Below are 20261 nucleotides of genomic sequence, written 5' to 3'. Positions count from 1 at the left end.
CATGCATTGTCTCTTTAGAATCGCCGATGCGATTCGTCTCTGCGATTAACCCATCCCGTCGTCCTTCCCCCCCAAGGGCAGCCGGGAGCAGACAGGCGTCAACGTGAGCTGCGCCAGGGGACCAATCCAAGTGCTCCTGTCCGTCTTCGTCAAGGACGCCACAGCGTTAGCGATCTGTTGTTGTGCATGTTTTTCCATTGGGTTTATCTTATCGGGGGGGAAACCCTTGCGAGCACGGGGAGAACATGCAAACTCCACACAGAAAGGCCTGGGAGATAGCCCACCTGGGTACCTGGCATCATGGAAACCTGGTCCCCAAGCGGGAATCGAACCCTGGACCTTCTTGCTGTGAGGCGACAGTGTTAACCACTACACCACCGTGCACAACTGGGCTACAACTGTACATTTTAGTTTTCATATTTGGAAGCCTGGGTCATGTTCATAAGTTGGGGGTTAGAGGCCTTCAAGTGGCCGGTCTTCCGAAGGGAAGAGCCCAACAGTTAGCAAGATATTGCTCAGTGTCAGCTATTATTGGCAGCCGCGCAATTTGGAGAAGACGCTGCTATCTGTACCCATGAGCTGAATGCTACTTGTCTGGTTCATCATCCTACTGTATGTGTGTGTGTAACTTTGGTTGGCATTGCCAATTTGGGCACGACTGTAACAGAATAACCCACATTGTCCAATTGCACTGATAATATTTGTGTCCTTTAGACATTGTATTTATGTGGACATAAATAAAGATTCAAAATGTGTGTGTGTGTGTGGTGCGTGTGTGTGTGTGTGTGTGTGTGTGTTTGTGTGTGTGTGTGTACCAGGTTTATCTACCTGTGAGGTTCATAAGTCTACATCATCCATCTGTCACATCTGATAGAAATTTGACGGAAGGTATTATTGGTTTGTTTTTCAAATTAGAACGTAATTACAATGTGATGGTCGGTTTGCAGATATAACAGCGGTAACTTCTCATTCCCGGCAGCGGTACCTCCGGCTTGGTCAGTCGTCCCTACAAACACACTTGTCACTGTTCACGGGTGGGAAGATGGTGGGGTGTGTGAGTCCTGGTCAGCAGCGACTCCTGCTGGTCGGTCGGGGAGCTTGTTCAGCAGGGAGGGGATCTGGGGGAAATAGCGTGTAAACCTCTCTGTGCGTGTTATGCTCTCCCAGTGAAACAGTTGGGCAGCACAACGACCAGGAGGGAATTGGCATGTCGACTAAATTGGGGGAGAAAAGGCCAAAAGAAAGACTATTCTAATCATAGATCTCACTTTATCCACTGGTATCTCAGCTAGAGAACTCTACATAGTCATATCCAACGACAAAAACGTTATCAGATAGGGGTCTCTGAGTCAAAACCTTATCAGATAGGGGTCTCTGAGACAAAACCTTATCAGATAGGGATCTCAGACAACAATTCAGGGGTTGAGAACCAGTGGTATAGACTATGTTCTTTGTGTTAAAATTGTGTGCCTTTCTAATACTACTACAAATACTACTAATACTACTACTAATACTACTAATACTACTACTAATGTCAACTATGTCAGGATCTTGTATGTGGACTTCAGCTCTGCCTTTAACACCATCCTTCCACCCATCCTGGAGCACCAGTTATCCCTGCTGCAGGTGCCGGCCTCCACTCGCAGGTGGATTACCGACTTCCTGTCCAACAGGTCTCAGCGGGTGAAGCTGGGGAAGAGCATTTCCAGATCTAGGTCCACCAGCACCGGTTCCCCGCAGGGCTGCGTCCTGTCCCCACTACTGTTCTCCCTCTATACTAACAGCTGTGTCTCACTCCACCCCTCTGTCAAACTCCTGAAATTCGCTGACGAAACCACCCTGGTGGGTCTCATCTCCAGGGGAGACGAGTCGGCCTACAGGAGGGAGATCGAGAGGCTGCAGAGCTGGTGCCAGTGTCATTGCCAGAAGCCTGGGTAACCTGTATCCCCTAGTCAAGCCCTTTGTTAAAAACCTGGGCGTGCTCTTTGACCCCGAGTTTTCCTTCAATAGGCAGGTAAACTCGGTGGTGAAGGGGTGCTTTTTCCAGCTCCGGTCCATAGCCAAGATCAAGGCCATTCTCTCCCCCTCAGACCTGGAAAGAGTCATTCACGCCTTCATATCCTCACGCTTAGACTACTGTAACTCCCTGTACCTGGGGCTAAATAAATCCACCATAGCCCGTCTACAACTCCCCCAAAACGCTGCCGCTAGACTGCTCACAGGTACCCGGAAGAGAGCTCACATCACCCCTGTACTTGCCTCCCTCCACTGGCTTCCGGTGCGCTTTAGAATAGACTTCAAGGTCCTTTTATTGGTTTATAAAGCCCTAAATGGTAAGGCCCCTGCTTACCTAGCAGACCTCCTCACCCCCTATACCAACGCCAGGGCCCTCAGATTGGCTGATAAGGGTCTCCTAACCACCCGTAGGTCTAACTTCAAGTCTAGGGGGGGACGTGCTTTTGCGGTCGCAGCCCCTGACCTCTGGAACAGCATCCCCATGTCCATTAAATCTGCCCCCTCCATCGAGTCTTTTAAATCAAAACTCAAAACCCACCTATATCGCCTGGCCTTCCCTGACTCACTTTGACTCTTGCCGTACTTGTTGACGTGTTGTTCTGTTTTTCCTTTGTCTATCCGTTGATTTTATTGAATTTTTCCGTTTATTTTATACTTTTCTTTGTACTTAGCTTAGCTATGTGAAGCACTTTGGTTGACAAGCGTCATGTTTAAACGTGCTATATAAATAAATTTGATTGATTGATTGGTGCAGCTGCAACAACCTTGAGCTCAATGCTCTAAAGACAGTGGAGATGGTAGTGGACTTCCGGAGGAAAGCAGCCCCGCCCCCTCCCATCATGCTGGGAGGCACTCCGTGGAGTCATGCCGCTTTCTAGGCCTGACCATCACCCGGGATTTGAAGTGGGAGCAAAACATCATGGCCCTGCTTAAAAAGGCCCAAAAGAAGATGTTCTTCCTCCGGCAGTTGAAGAAATTAAAACTGCCAAGGACCATGATGGCCCAATTTTACACGGCCATCATCGAATCAATTCGTACCCACTCCATCATCTCCTGGTTCCCCGCTGCAGCGGCAAAAGATTTCATTTCATTTCATTTGAACAAACCAATATCGAGGCGGCTGGGAGGCGCAGCGGACTAAGCGCTCGTCACCAACGCGAGAGACACAGGTATCGAATCCGGCTGTCAGCGTTGCCTCCGGCTTGGCCGGCCGTCATACTGGCTCAATTGGCAGAGTCAGCGGGAGGGAAGCCGGTGGGGTGGTATTCTGGTCGTTGTAAACAGCGACTCCTACAGGTCGGTCAGGGTGCCTGCACAGCGGGGAAGGGAGTTGGTGAGGGTAGTGTGAGCCTCCCACACGTTACACCTCACCAATGAGAGTCCGCGCTGGCAGGTGAAAAGAAGTGGCTGGCTGACTCCATATGTATCGGAGGGGACATGTGATAGACTCACACTCTCTATTCACACACACACACACACACACACACACACACACACACACACACACACACACACACACACACACACACACACACACACACACACTCTCTATAGACACACACTCACACTCTCTATACACATGCGCACACTCTCTATACACACACACACACACACACTCTATAGACACACACTCACTCTATACACACACACACACACACACACACTCTCTATAGAAATACTCACACTCTCTATACACACACACACACACACACTCTCTCTCTATAGACACACACGCACTCTCTATACACACACACACTCTCCATAGACACACACTCACACACTCTATACACACACTCTATACACACACATACTCTATACACACACACACTATACACACATACTCTATACACACACACACACACACACACACACACACACTGACATACGTGTATACACACACACACACACACACACACACACACACTGACAATACACACACACACATACTGTATATACACACACACATACTGTATACACACACACATAGAGTATGTACACACACAGAGACATACGTGTATATATAATATATAAACACACACACACAGAGACATACGTATACACACACTTGACTCAACCCACATGCCTCTGTCAATTCATCTTTCTTCATCTCACTCTTTATTTTTCTCTCACTCTATCTCTCTGTCTTCGTCTCTCTCTCTCTCTCACACACACACACACACACACACACACACTCTCACACACACACACCTGAGCAGCATCACATTTTGGTTTCCGTGGAAACAGTCCAATGGCTCCATTATGGATAATAAGAAGAGTGATTCTGCCCGCCCACATATATATAGAAGGGCTCATGTTTCCATGGTGTTGTCAGCTTGTCCTCTCGATTGGTCAGAAAGACGACAGCTGTTCAGCTCTGAAGAGACAGGTTTCTGATTAAAACAAAGATGTTCTATTTAAGACACCAGGTACACTGTGTTCTTCTCTCCTGTGTCTCCTCTACTCTGTCTCCCCCTCAGCCTTCCTACTGTCTCAATAAAGAACCTTCTCTCCTGTGTCTCCCCTACTCTGTCTCCCTCTCAGCCTTCCTACTGTCTCAATAAAGAACCTTCTCTCCTGTGTCTCCTCTACTCTGTCTCCCCCTCAGCCTTCCTACTGTCTCAATAAAGAACCTTCTCTCCTGTGTCTCCCCTACTCTGTCTCCCTCTCAGCCTTCCTACTGTCTCAACAAAGAACCTTCTCTCCTGTGTCTCCTCTACTCTGTCTCCCCCTCAGCCTTCCTACTGTCTCAATAAAGAACCTTCTCTCCTGTGTCTCTCCTGTGTCTCTCCTGTGTCTCTCCTTTGTCTCCCCTACTCGGTCCCCCTCTCAGCCTTCTTACTGCCTTGCTAAAGTGTATCAGGGGATTTCCACAATACTCTATGTCTATACTGGTCAATAAAGGTAATAGGTCGAATTGGTCATCAATGTCGACCGATACTGAGCGTCAGACTTGGAGTCTGTATCGGCAGTGAAACAGTGGTGCATCCCTACTTTAAAAAGACAGTAGAAGTTCATCTTCTTCCTAAAAGGTGTGTGCAGAGGCCCTCTGCTGGCTATAGGTGTCGTTAACACTTATCGGCAGAGGTCACTGGCATCACTACTCTACAATTTGATTACAAGACTCTCAGAGGAAGGCAAACAGCACCATCTGATGGTTATTTGGGGCAATCACATCCACACACATGAAAGCCTTCTCAAAACAACAATAAACACCCTAAGGGTTTGATTCCCACTGAGTCACCCATAATGAAATGTATTCTACGCACTCACAGGACTTGCAAAGTTACTTATCTTATCTTATCTTAATCAAATGGTACCCAAATATTATGTGTACTGTTTTCTTTTGGATAATAAAACATTAAATACTTGTGCCCTGATGATAAGGATAAGCACTCAAGGAAGAAAAGCCAATCTCATTGGCAAAATAAAAAGTCTAACATGCCTATAGGCTCGATGTTTCATTGGAACTCCACACTAGGAATTGACAACTTCAACAGACCCACGCCCCTTTGATACCCTACCCACATGACCCCTAATGACACTACAACCCAACGTGTAGATAGATAGATGCTACATACCCTACCACATGGCCCCTAATGATAGGCAGTGAGAGCCAGCATATCACCAGGGTTATCAAGTGTAGATAGATGATGCTATTGCTGATCTGATTATGCTTCTTGCCACTGCACAAAAATGGCCTTCTGTGTTTGTATTTGTATGTTTTTTGTTTAATGCCCTTGTTTTTATGTTGAAACTTGTTGTGTGCCGTGTTGGTCAGGACTCCCTGGAAGAAGAGATCTTGTATCTCAATGGGACATTCCTGGATAAATAAATAAATAAAAATAAATCGATAGATAGGCAGTTACAGCAGCACATCACCAGGGTTATCAAGTGTAGATAGATAGACAGTGAGAGCAGCATATCACCAGGGTTAGAAAAAGTCTACTTGAAAATGCAAGTTGAGACGACTTGTGATTTCTTTTAGTGTGGAGTGGATCCCCACCTCTACGACCACATGTATGGAATCCTGCCAGAACCTTCTCTGCTGTGTCTTGCTTTTAAACCGTCTAAATAAAAGAAGCTAGCGGGAAAAATCGCCCAGACCCACGTCGCAACTAGCTTACCAGGAAATTGTCTAATAATGACGTTTGAGGATGATTTAGAAAGATGCCGAAAAAAGCGTTGGCATGGCCAGACCTCTCTCCACACTATGTTGTCAGTGATGTGCCAGACCTCTCTCTCTTCACACTATGTTAGCGCTATACCAGACCTCTCTCCACACTATGTTAGCGCTATACCAGACCTCTCTCCACACTATGTTAGCTCTATACCAAACCTCTCTCTCTCCACACTATGTTAGCGATGTACCAGACCTCTCTCTCTCCACACTATGTTAGCGATGTACCAGACCTCTCTCTCTCCACACTATGTTAGCGATGTACCAGACCTCTCTCTCTCCACACTATGTTAGCGATGTACCAGACCTCTCTCTCTCCACACTATGTTAGCCATGTACCAGACCTCTCTCCACACTATGTTAGCGATGTACCAGACCTCTCTCCACACTATGTTAGCACTGTACCAGACCTCTCTCCACACTATGTTAGCACTGTACCAGACCTCTCTCCACACTATGTTAGCACTGTACCAGACCTCTCTCTCCACACTATGTTAGCTCTATACCAGACCTCTCTCTCTCCACACTATGTTAGCGATGTACCAGACCTCTCTCCACACTATGTTAGCGATGTACCAGACCTCTCTCCACACTATGTTAGCGATGTACCAGACCTCTCTCCACACTATGTTAGCGATGTACCAGACCTCTCTCCACACTATGTTAGCGCTGTACCAGACCTATCTCCACACTATCTTAGCACTGTGCCAGACCTCTCTCTCTCCACACTATGTGAGCGATGTGCCAGAAGTTGTGTGATCTACGTATGCGTTCGACTAAATGTCCCTCACAAAACGTCCGTGACTGAGTGAGTGACCACAAGAGTGACCAGCATAGCCCATGGTGGGGGAAATTATATGGGCTAGGGGGAGTGAAGTTCCCCCTTCTTTAAAATAAACATAATTAAAGTCAAAGTTTATTGTATTGAGAATAATTTTGGTGGGTTCTCACATGACAAGACGAGAGAGAAAGAGAGAGAGAGAAAGAGAGTGAGAGAGAGAGAGAGAGAGAGAGAGAGAGAGAGAGAGAGAGAGAGAGTGAGAGTGAGAGAGCGAGAGAGCGAGAGAGAGAGAGAGAGAGAGAGAGAGAGAGAGAGAGAGAGAGAGAGAGAGAGAGAGAGAGAGAGAGAGAGAGAGAGAAGCCTATGCCAGAAGGCAACTAAAGGAACCTATGGTAGTGGAATAAAAGGAACTCACTACTACGCCTTTCCTCTGTCGGCGGTGCCTGGGAGCCTGTAGATCCTCTCACACCCTCCATGTCTCCACCTCTACCTCCACCAGCCGTTCTCCTGCTTTCAATCTCTCTCCGCCTCTCCGTCGGTTCAGTTCTTCAGGGTTCCTCTACACTCCTCCTCTCTTGTAACGAGAACTATCTACTTCTGGGGATAAAGAACCTCCATATACTAACATGCACCGCTTCTGCTAAACCGTATCATGCCAAGAAGACCAGTGCCAACATGTCATACAGCTGCCCCTCGCCATCTCCTCTCGTACAGTGCACCACGGGAACAGGCTCTGTTGCGATAACGGTCTTCCTGTCCTACTGGGCAAGACGGACCACCCTTCCTGAGTCTAGTGCCGAGGTGATGAAAGTGACCCCACCCAACCCCCTCCTAATGTACAGTTTCTTCCCCCTCGAATCTATATATTTTATTTTAGGATCTCTGTTAAACAGTACTGTATATTTGTATATCTTGTATGTCATAAATGTATATCATGTATGTCATGATATATGTTATGATGAATTGAAAATGGGGGACCCTGATGTAAACAAGACGAAAGTCTTTCTCTGGTCTGCATCCCCTTAACAATTGTGTGTATTGAGCCGTACTGTATTGTACCCATTCTGCAATCTGGTAATAACATTTTCAATCAATCAATCAATCAATCAATCAAACCTCTCGCCGCACCACGTTGAAGGCCGCGATAGGCAGAGTGGGAAGGCCAAACTGAGGCTGGGAAGTTTGTCTCTACTCTACTTTAGTACTTAACAGACAGAATCTTTTCTATTGTAAACATTCAATAATTGGATCCACTATATAAGCCACTGTGGCCGGTGGATACTACTATAGTTACCGGTAGTATGTTGAAAGCCGATAGCTGAAGAACAAACACTGTTTGTTCTTTACTTTCTCTGGAACGTCACAAGGAATGTCCAAAACCCAAACAATCACGACCACTTCCTCGCCAGCGAGACTTAAAGGGCCACTCCGACCCATTTTCAACCTTAATCCTGTTTTTTTTCTATTAAATTATTAAAATACATTACATGTTACAACAAGTCATGCATCCTAAAATTATCAAGGATAGCATGAAAAAGTCTGACTTATTTCCATTGGGGTCCTTGGTCTCAGAAGCACATGGTATTTACATAAACATGTATTACACATAATACCATCAGCCTACAGTATATTGCTAATTTTTTTTATTAAAAAGTAAAATACAACATTATTAATAAAATATACAAATACAATATACAAAATACACTAAAACGACACTACATTAAAAACTAGAACCAGTTACTCTGGGAAATTTTCTAGGAGCCATTTCCTAACGTGCACCTTGAAACTATACAGGTTCAAGATCTGTTTGTGGTCAAAGGCAACTCATTCCACTCCTGTGCTCCTTTGTGAGCAAATGAGCACTGTCCCATCTTTGTTCTACACCTTGGAGGATGCAGGTTTGCTTATGCTAGATCTCGTTCTGTGGCTGTGTGATTCACTAACACTAGGAAAATTGTTACTAAAATATTTGGGGGCCCTGTTATTTATTATTTTGTCTACCATGTTGAGCCTAAGCTGGGCTACTCTGGCCTCAACTGGTAGCCAGTTGAGCTCCTGAAAATGTCTCCTCCCAACATGATCACGAGGTCCTAGGCCCATCACAACCCTGATCAGCTTATTCTGGGACACCTGTTGTTCTGTTACAAGGAGGATAATGTGATAATCGGATCATTATAATTATGATACACTTTATTTGTATATAGTAGTTAAACAGGAACAATGCAGATGAGAAGATGGTTGCAATTTTTTGCATGCTTGTGAGGAATTTATGTGTGCCATTATTACTGTCAATGTAATGATTGTGGAATATTTGTATAATGAGGCTTTGGCTGTATGTGTCACCGAATTTCCCCAAGGGGATCAATAAAGTTCATCCTTATCCTTACATCTAAATGGCTTTGTAGAACATTATTCAACCTCCCTATATCCTTACCACCACTATACACACATGTATACAAAAGTACAAAGACACACACACACACACCCACACCCACACCCACACCCACACCCACACCCACACCCACACCCACACCCACACCCACACCCACACACACACCATCAAGCTTTGTATACACATTCAAACCACCCCACCCCCACTACGATACACTAGGGCTGGGTATCAAAAGTCTATACTTTTATCTGTTTTAACTGATGTTTTTCAAAACAAAAGCCTTAAACAAAGGAACTACTCTGTGACAGGATCTCACTGCCACCTAGTGGTAGGCTATGTTACTGTATGTATTATGTGGATGGTACGTTGAAGTTACACACTGTACAGTGCAGTGCACTGCTGGCTGTTAACTCATTGGCTGCCAGCTATTAGCCTTATCCTGTGGTAGCTATTGCCACGCTGTAAACGATGGGAGTTAGTCACCTTGTTTGTAGAGCTAAATCTATATTCTATATTATAGCCATGGATACAATACTATAGTCATTTGACATTGAGTTTCTTCCGGTCAAGATGCAAAAAAGAGATAATTCCATACGTTCACGTGTTATACCGTGGTGTAATTCACCACAACATATGGATCGGAGATATTTGACGGGCTTCAATGTATGTGTGTGTGTGCGCGTGTGTGTGTGTGCGTGTGTGTGTGTGTGTGTGTGTGTGTGTGTGTGTGTGTGTGTGTGTGTGTGTGTGTGTGTGTGTGTGTGTGTGTGTGTGTGTGTGTGTGTGTGTGTGTGAGATCGTAACCGTGTCTGCCCACCAAGCCTGCCTGGGACCCCCCTGGGACTAGGGCTGGGTGATATGGTGGATATCGCAATATTTTGACATTTCCTCTCTAAAGCACTTTGATGCATACAGTCACGCCAATATGATGATTATAATAGTCCCTGTAACATATGTTTGCATTAAACCATGAAGATGCTATCAAAAATAATTAAATGAAAAGTTTCTAAAATATTTACTACGAGTAGTCTACTTTTTTTTTTTATTAAAAATAAAATTATCTACTGTAAGACAATTTATATAAAAACTCTTAGGGTGCCTAAGACTTTTGCACAATACTGTGTTTTCTATCCACTTTAGCTAAAAACTAGTGCTGTCAGGCGATTAAAAAAATTTATCTAATGAATTACAGGATTTGTAATTAATTAATCTAATTAATCGCATTTTAATCGCATAACCATTTTATGCCTGATATTCTATATTCTATAATCATATTTCAAATTGCATGTGTCCGGATGGCAGAATTTAGTACTGTATCTACAAAACCTTCTGTTTAATCATCTTCCATCTATTAATTTGCTTAGATTTTTCAGGTCTGGTCAATTTGAGCATGGTGTTATTCACAGTCAAAGATAAAAAAAATTATTGATGTTCTCATTTGGTTAAAAACTCAAATTAAAATTTTCATTCAATCAATCACCGCGCAGATTGATTGATTGAATGAAAATGTTATCAACAGATTGCAGAATGGGTACAATACAGTACGGCTCAATACACACAATTGTTAAGAGGATGCAGACCAGGGCCCCATTCCCCGTACCTGGTTCAACTAAGTCGATCAAGATGTCATTATCCAGATTCAGTTAACCCGATGTTTGAAGCCGGGATTTTCCTGTTCCTCGAAGGTGGATTCAGTCTCGTTAACTCAAGCCAGACTTGAGACCCAGGATAAGTGCGCGCGGCCGCTCCAGTTGAAAAGCCAGCACGTATCGATAGCAGAGATCCTGATTCTCTAGCGGCATTGATTGATTAATTGATTTAAAACTTTATTAACATATTGCAGTACGGCTCAATCGCCTCGCCGACAAGTTAAATGCGTTATCTATAGGCTAATTTTAAGTCCCTCATTACCTCAATCAATCAGATTATATTTCTTTAAACTTGCCTGCTGGATTGAATAATCAAATGAGATCTTGCTAGCGAAAATAATTAGTTAAACTGTTATACAAAATAACGATACGGCTCTCTTCCCATTGATTGATGTATGGTCGATATTTACTTATCTCCACTGTGGTGTAACGGGTTCTTCTTTTGACTTTCACGCAGACGACCGGGGTTCGAAACCTAGTCTTTCCCTTCTTTTTGCAATGTAGGAATAATTCAATTTGGTGCACGTTGAGAGCTATATAAAGAATGACATCCTCGATGCATGTAGATTTATAATATTTTAACTTGAAACTAGGCTACTTTGGCGTATAATCATTAATATTATATTCCAAAAAATTATATTGGAAACACGGGGTTTCGAACACCGGTCGCTGGGTTGCCAGGATTGAGCACTACCGCTGCGCAACTGTGCCAGATGGGATAAATTCATTGTTTATACATTAATGAACGAGACAAGATCCACAATCCACGCATAGACACTTCAATTTTATGCTTGAATGAAACACAATCCAGGCGCTCCATTAAACATCCACAGCGGAGAATATGAAAGGAATCAGAGCCAAACGAGCGATAGGTTTCAATCATTAAAAATATCCCTGCGGGATTCACATTTGCAATGCTGCGCGTTGTTAAAATAACCACATAATGTGTACATCGCACCGAGCGAGCGCCACGGTATATATAACGTGCATTATTTAGGACAAAGTGAATTTAGTATCAGCATTTTGGGTCTATTTTACATTTCAAAAGCTCCCTCTGGAAGAATGGAGCACAAAAACGTAATTCAGAATGGTATAAAGCAGATCCTAGACTGTGGGAATAATTTCAGGAAACGCGCTGTCACTTTCTTTGCGGGGGCGTGGCTGTGCTTCATCCGGCTAACTTGAACTTAAACCCTGCTTTCGACCAGGCTCAAACTTTTGGATCTCTTGTCATGGTGATTTGGACAATCCAGGTACGGGGAACCGGAAAGTCCGGCTTAAGTCAGACTTAACCGAAAGTTATCCGGCTAACTCAGTTATCCAGGTACGGGGAACGGGGCCCAGAGAAAGACTTTCGTCTTGTTTACATCAGGGTCCCCCATTTTCAATTCATAATGAATTGTAAGTAAGGGTGCAACTTGCACCGTGTAATCCATTCTTTGTGGATCTAGCCCACAGTATTTCTGACACTGGGAATACATTCTCTGAGATTCATAGATGTCCCTAGAATCAGATACCAAGAACATGCAAATGGACCATATTAAAAAAAAAAGTCTGTAAATGTGTATTCTACATTCTTATGGAATGAATGAGATAAAAAAAAATATTATTAAAAAGAAATTGTAATAAATGTTTAGTTAATTTTCATAACGTGATAATTTGCTGTGTAATTAATTAATCTAATTAACGCGATAAACTGACAGCCCTACTAAAAACACACACACTTTATATATACACACTACTGTGAGACAATAATAATCACACACAAAGGGATAATGGCTTATAGCAGACTTAATGATTTTATAATATTTCAGATAATGAAATTAAATGTTTATCCTCAAATATCCAGTTAGATAGATAGATAGATAGATAGATAGATAGATAGATAGATAGATAGATAGATAGATAGATAGATAGATAGATAGATAGATAGATAGATAGATAGATAGATAGATAGATAGATAGATAGATAGATAGATAGATAGATAGATAGATAGATAGATAGATAGATAGATAGATAGATAGATAGATAGATAGATAGATAGATAGATAGATAGATAGATAGATAGATAGATAGATAGATAGATAGATAGATAGATAGATAGATAGATAGATAGATAGATAGATAGATAGATAGATAGATAGAAACTTTATTGCCATTTCAACACGGTTGATTGGGATTTGTCTTGGTGCCACATACAGTACAGACATTGTTAAAAACATACAATATAAAAACACAAGAATACAATCACCACAATAAAGGTTTTACACAAACAATTCAAAAGAGAAAATGCTACAGTACCTAAAATAAATTGCTCAGTGTTCCAGTTTAAAGTGCATATTGCCTTAAAGTGCATGTTGGCTGGTGCTAGCCCTTGTGGTGCAAAGTGCCTGTACATTTGTACTTGAGTTCAGGTGACGGACAGCCTCGGGATATGTACTGTTTTTAAAACGGGATGTCCTGCACCTGAGACTTTGGAGTCTTCTGCCAGAGGGAAGGGGGTTAAAGAGGTCTTAAGCAGGGTGAGAAGGGTCCCCGATCACCTTCTCCCCTTTCCGCCTGATTTGTGTGGCATAAATGGAGGCCACAGAGGGGAGCTCACAGCCGATGATTTTTGACGCTGTGCGTACAGTTCTTTCTAAAAGTCCCCTATCATGGACGGTGGCGTTTCCGTACCACACAGTCATTGAGAAGGTAAGGACACTCTCCACAGTGGCTCTGTAGAAGCTGAGCATCGCCTCCCTGGGCACACCAAACTTTTTAAGCTGGTGCAGGGAGTGGAGCCTCTGGTGGGCTTTGCTAATTATGAGGCTGGTGTTAACTTCCCATTTTAAATGATCACATATGGTGATGCCGAGGAATTTAAAACTGTCTACCCTCTCCACCTGCTGGCCGTTTATGTACAGAGGAGGGTGGACTGCCTGCCCGCGCCGGAAGTCAACTATAATTTACTTTGTCTTAGAGATGTTTAAAAGCAGGTCGTTCTCCTTGCACCATACAGCAAAGCTATCGACTTCAGCTCTATAGGCCGATTCATCCCCGTTCTTAATTAGTCCCACTACTGTTGTGTCATCCGCGTATTTAAAGAATCTGACAGAATCAGAGTGGGAGGCACAGTCATTAGTGTATAGACAGTAGAGCAGAGGGGAGAGGACACAGCCCTGGGGGGCCCCGGTGTTCAAGGTCCTGGATCCAGAGAACAAATGACCTATTTTAACCACTTGTTCTCTGTCTGAAAGAAAATCTAGAATAAAATAGCACAGAGACTCATCAATTCCGAGCAATTTAAGTTTTTCAAATAGTTTAACGTTTGGCCACTTTAAATCATTGAGCGTAGAGAGAGAGAGAGAGAGAGAGAGAGAGAGAGAGAGAGAGAGAGAGAGAGAGAGAGAGAGAGAGAGAGAGATGTATTAGGTTTGTAAGTTGCCGTAGTTGATGATGTCACACCATGATGGCATTGTCAACACAGTTGGACCTGGAGGAAGCTGCATAAAGCGATATAAAGAAACGAATTGCCAATAAATGTGAAGTTATCTTTGAACCTCTGTTGTCAAGCCTCGTCAATATACCCCCCCCCCCCCCCCCCCCCCCCCCCCCCCCCCACCTTTCCTCACTAATGGAACTGGTGTCGTGGAGTGTTGCACTCCTTAGCAGCTAACATTAGCCAGTTGGTTGTGTCAATTCAATTCAATTGCATGTCATTGAAGGTCCCAGCTGGTCTGTGTCTAATGAAATGACAATTGCTCACCATTGAAGGTCTGTGCAGGTCTGTGTCTATAATGAAATGAAAGGAAAGCGCTGCGCTAAAGCAAGTCTCATCTCTGACGTGACAACATATACTTGATGTTCACGATATAGTAATTTACTACATCTCATGTAGAACAAGCCACGATACAATCGAGTATACTCGATATATATCGCCCAGCCCTACCCTGGGACCCCCTGGAACCCCCATGGGACCCCATAGAACCCCCCCCCCCTGGAATCTCCTCACTCTAAAGAAATAACACTGTTATTTCACTTGTCAAGCATCCTGCATTTGGGTTCTATTCTGAAACGTGACCGGACTGATAGCCTAGTGAGGCTGAACCCTAGAACAGTAACATGGAGCAGAGAGAGAGAGAGAGAGAGAGAGAGAGAGAGAGAGAGAGAGAGAGAGAGAGAGAGAGAAGAGAGAGAGAGAGAGGAGAGAGAGAGAGAGAGATGAGAGAGAGAGAGAGAGAGAGGGTGAACCCTAGAGACTGAACTAGAACAGTAACATGGAGCACACAGAGAGAGGCTGTCTGAGAATGTGAAGATGAAAAACTAGTTTAGCTTGTCACATGGGTGAAATGAGGACAGAGAAAATATATCATTATTCTAGAGCTGAATTAAGACTAATGCAGGCCTCAGGGCTAGTGCCACATAACAACAAGTTTTCTCTCAGCTATGAGGCGATTTCATACTATATGGAGCAGGTGGTAACCCAACCCACACACACACACACACACGCACACACACACACACACACACACACACACACACACACACACACACACACACACACACACACACACACACACACACACACAACACACACACACACACACACACACACACACACACACACACACAAACACACACACACATTCAGCACAAACCATTGATCTGTGGGACAAACATGCACAAATATATACTAGATTTTCCCCTTGTGTCTGGGCCCTGGGCCTGCATTCCCAGTATCCTGTGTTAATCCAGCACACTGAGGTTGTTGAGGTTAAAAAAAAATATATATATATATATATATATATATGAAAAGCAGAGAAATTACAATCCTTTCTGTCTGATTACAGTTGAACATTTTTCATAACATATTCTGTTCACACCTTTGTTTCCAATTAGTATTCAAGTCAAGTCAAGTCAAGTCAAGCACATTTCTAGGCAGCGGCAGCTGGCACCAAAGTGCTTCACAGGGAGGTTGATAAAAGACAAAAATATTACAATGCAAGATATAAATTTTAAAAAACACAGTAAAACAATGAATGTAATAAAAACAGGTAGGACACAAAGAATATAAAAAGGGGCCAGGGGTCTAGTGGTGATTAAGTGAGAGGGGGGGGGGGGGGGGGGGCAGGGAGAACAGGTAGGTTTTTAAAAGTGATTTAAGAACCTGCAAGGTCTGAGCGGCCCTTATTTCGAGTATTGCATGGTAATCATTGGACAATGTGGCCAAAACGAGACTATTATTGCAACAAACTATCTAATCCTATAGATAAATATATATATATAATATATATGTATTAAACATTCAGTGTTATAATGTAAGCTAATGATATTATTAGGCAACATCATTTCTTACTCAGATAAGGAGAAAGGTGAGCTAGTTACAATTCTAAAGGAGGTTGTCAACACTTCTTGGGCTGATTCTGAAGATATTGTTTATAACCCCAATCCACTTGATTTGATTTCATCGCGGTATATAACAGCTGGGTAATAACATCTAGGTAGAAATTCGAAGCAATAGTGGAACCCAGTGGTAAAATGGGGATAAATCCGAAGAAGACTGCGGCCTAATTATTATTAGTCTATATATACAGCAACATTCAAGTATAAAACATCAGTAGCCTACTGGGAATAAAGGAGGGTAAATTGGCCTACATTTTTATATGGTCATAAATCAACCTATAGCTGTAAACATGGACACGCCGTGGCCATTACCACCACGATGATAAGAACATTAATCAGGTGGAATTGATCGCACCAACAACAAACGCTCAATACATTAGTGAAAGTGTTCCATTGGATTCGGCTCTACTTACTGTCCGAGCCGGTGGCCATGGCTGGGTCTGTCAGTTCGGCTCCCATTTAGCGGCGAGGGGTGATGATAATATTATTATGTTAACGGTACCGCAGCGCCAGCAGCATCTCCGGTGTGGGTTTACACGGTCCAGACCGGGATGCAGCATCCGCAACAATAACAAAAAAGGTTGGGAAAACGGAAAACGCGCTGATTCTGGACCAGTTCTTCCGACTATCTTGGTCTCTGCGCAGTCAACAGCCGTGCCGTGCGTTACTTAGGAACCAGCAGTAACCACCGCGGAGAGACGCTCCTTCCTCCGTCCAGAACCTGCGTCTCTCTCTCTCCTCCTCGTCAACACAGCCTGTCCCTCCTGCATCCAGACAAGTGACGCTTCTCACCTCACACTACCTCCCCATCTCTATCATCACTATGAATTGAAAATGGGGGACCTGATGTAAACAAGACAAACGTCTTTCCTCTGGTCTGCATCCCCTAACAATTGTGTGTATTGAGCCGTACTGTACTGTACCCATTCTGCAATCTGTTAATAAAGTTTTCAATCAATCAATCAACTTCACATAGCTAATTTAACTTCACATAGCTAATGTTTTCATTCATTCATTTCTCTCTCTCTCTCTCTTTCTCTCTCTCTCTCCCTCTCTCTCCCTCTCTCTCTCTCTCTCTCTCTCTCTCTCTCTCTCTCCTCTCTCTCTCTCTCTCTCTCTCTCTCTCTCACACCTCTCATCTTTTAAAGATTGTGGCCAAAATTATGCATATTTCTTTACGTTTTGCAAAGGATGCAGCACAACTAATTAACCATGCAGTTTGGCGGTTTCATTTGATGAAAAGGTTAATGATGATACAAGAAAATGTCTCTACTTACCGACGCAACGGGTGGTGAGTGACTATAATCCTCACTTTGCTTCGAGCGTTGATGGAAGAACTATATTCACTTGACTGACCTCGGCGCTGGGCTGCCAGTTTCCATTGTTCCGTGACCCTCTTCTGGTCGTGATCTTGAGCCCTCTCTCCCACACGGTGTCAATGTGATTCTCATATATACTATATAGGCCTGTTTTAATTCAGGCATGAATCAAATCAAGTCGTTAGACCCTGGCACAAAATATGCACCATCCCAGCAACACACAAAAAAAGGAAAAAATTATTAAACAGGAACCTTTATCTCTTAGATGCAAAAAAAACGTGAAATCCTGAATTTAAATTTTATCTCTTAGATGCAAAAAAAACGTGAAATCCTGAATTTAAATGATAGTATATAAAGCAACGCAATAGTCTACTGCAACAGCAGTGAACATGCATGGAAATATTTCATTTGGAATCAGTTGCAGAAAGTAGGCTATACAGTATCTAGGCTGAATGAGGCAGCATGTCTCTGAGTGAAGACTAACGCTGACGGCACTGTCAGTAGCACATCATCACAATTCACAAGTAAACAAACACAGTGCCTGCCAGTGTGTGTGTGGGTGTGTGTGTGTGTGTGTGTGTGTGTGTGTGTGTGTGTGTGTGTGCGTGTGTGTGTGTGTGTGTGTGTGTGTGTGTTGCGTGCGTGTGTGTGTGTGTGTGTGTGTGTGTGTGTCTGCATCCTCTGGCCGCCTCAGACCCACTCCTATCCGAGCTCCGGGAGGGTCATCAAAGAGAAGTCGCCTATTCTCGGTCCTTGCCCCACGATGGTGGAACGAACTGCCCACCCCAGTTAGGACAGCCGAAACCCGTCCAATCTTTCGCCGTCGACTAAAGACGCACTTCTTCAATCATTATCTGAACAAAATAAAAAATAAAAAAAAGACTCTAACCCTAACTAACCTTACTGTCATGCTATACTAACCTACTATACTAACCTACACTATAGCACTCAACACTTTGATGAACATTGTTACTCAGCTGATATGTACCCTTCCTGCTGTCTTGTTGTACAAAACTTGTAAGTCGCTTTGGATAAAAGCGTCACCTAAATGACAAACTGTAAATGTAAATGTAAATGTGTGTGTGTGTGTGTATGTGTGCGTGCGTGCGTGCGTGCGTGCGTGCGTGCGTGTGTGCGTGTGTGTGTGTGTGTGTGCGTGCTCTGAAACAGGCCAATGAAAGCAACCAACGGTTAGCAACTGGGCTCTGAGGGAAAACATGTCTCCATAACAAATGAAGGGGTGTTGACAGAGTAGGACTGTATACGGCGGTCCTGTACGACCCAGTGCCAGACCCATAATGCATCAGCCACTCGCCCACTGGGTCATCGGCTTAGTTGGAGCAGGAAGAGAAGGGAAGATGTATTGTCCTATGGGCATCGTATATATATATACATTATATACACATAGGTCACATGTTTGCCTCAGTGCATCTCATTGGCCGCCACCGCTCACACAGCACTTCACTGGCCAGGCCTAACGGGCCATCATCATCATCATCATCATCATCGTCATCTTCTTCTTATACTGTATGTCAGTGGTTCTCCCCGGGACCTTTGGGGGGGGGGGGGGGACAAATACAACATCATGTTTATAGGATTTAACGTTTTTTTGTTCTTGATTTATTGTGATGTTTCTTCTTGACCTGTTTAAAGAAGACTTGTCCAGCCCATGGGGACATTAATAACGTATGATTGCTGGTTTTACAAATACATTTGATTTGATCATCTTTGGTATATAGCTGCTCTCTTCTTGTGAAATAAAGAATATTTATGATGTCTAAAGTCCCTCCTCCAATCTTTAATCAAGTTAGATGAGACGGGGAAATACATCTTCTGTCTTTGCACTATAACCCCAGCCCCAAAATGAAATAGTTCACAACAGACACTGTTCACAACAAGGTCCGTGGATTATTGTGAGTAATTGTGTCATGATTTCTGGAGAGAGATGTTGCTAGTGAGTTTTTCAAATATAATTTCACAATAGAAGGTCCATTGAGCTCGGGCGGCTACGTGGCGTAGTGGGCAAGGCGCTCGCCACGAATGTAGAGACGCTGGGCTCGCCTGTTCGAGCCCAGCGCTCCACATTGCTTTCAGTTTAGCTGGTCATTCATACTAATACACATTGGCCGTATTAGGGGGTGGGAAACTGATGGGTGGGGATCGGGCGTTGTGGACAGCGACTCCTACAGGTCGGTTGGTGCGCCTGCGCAGTAGAATCAGGAAGTGTCGGGGGGCAGCGTGAGCCTCCCACGCGTTACTCCTCGACACTGAGAGATCGAGCTGCGCAGGTGAAAAGATGCGACTGCTGTTACCTCAAGTACCGGAGGGGACTTGTGCTATGTATGACTTAGTCCACATTGCAGCCGGCTTGTGGGAGGCAAGAAACAGCGTTCGTGACAGGGGAGGGTTGAATTGGATGATACGAAATTGGGATGGGAGAAAAATATAGAAAATGGGAGAAAAAGTGGATAAAAAAAAAAGAAGGTCCATTGAGCTCCATTGTATTGGGCTTACAGCAGACGGCTGAATGGATAGAACTCA

General features: G+C 43.8%; 1 protein-coding gene across 1 annotated transcript in view; it reads right to left on the bottom strand.

Moving 5' to 3' along the window:
* Positions 1-16833, bottom strand: part of LOC311223827 (synaptotagmin-16-like) — a gene marked incomplete at both ends in the record, with an annotated part of 88832 nt that extends 71999 nt beyond the window's left edge. Inside the window, one exon of the mRNA XM_084308592.1 lies at positions 16815-16833. Within this exon, the coding sequence (XP_084164718.1) occupies positions 16815-16833 (19 nt within the window). The remainder of the gene's footprint in view (positions 1-16814) is intronic.
* Positions 16834-20261: the final 3428 nt, after the last annotated feature.

The sequence above is a fragment of the Notolepis coatsorum genome, assembly GCF_963971535.1.
Source record: "Notolepis coatsorum genome assembly, chromosome: 2".
Taxonomy (NCBI): domain Eukaryota; kingdom Metazoa; phylum Chordata; class Actinopteri; order Aulopiformes; family Paralepididae; genus Notolepis; species Notolepis coatsorum.
Note: the sequence above shows the minus strand (reverse complement) of the source record. Positions and strands in the feature narration are given on the sequence as shown.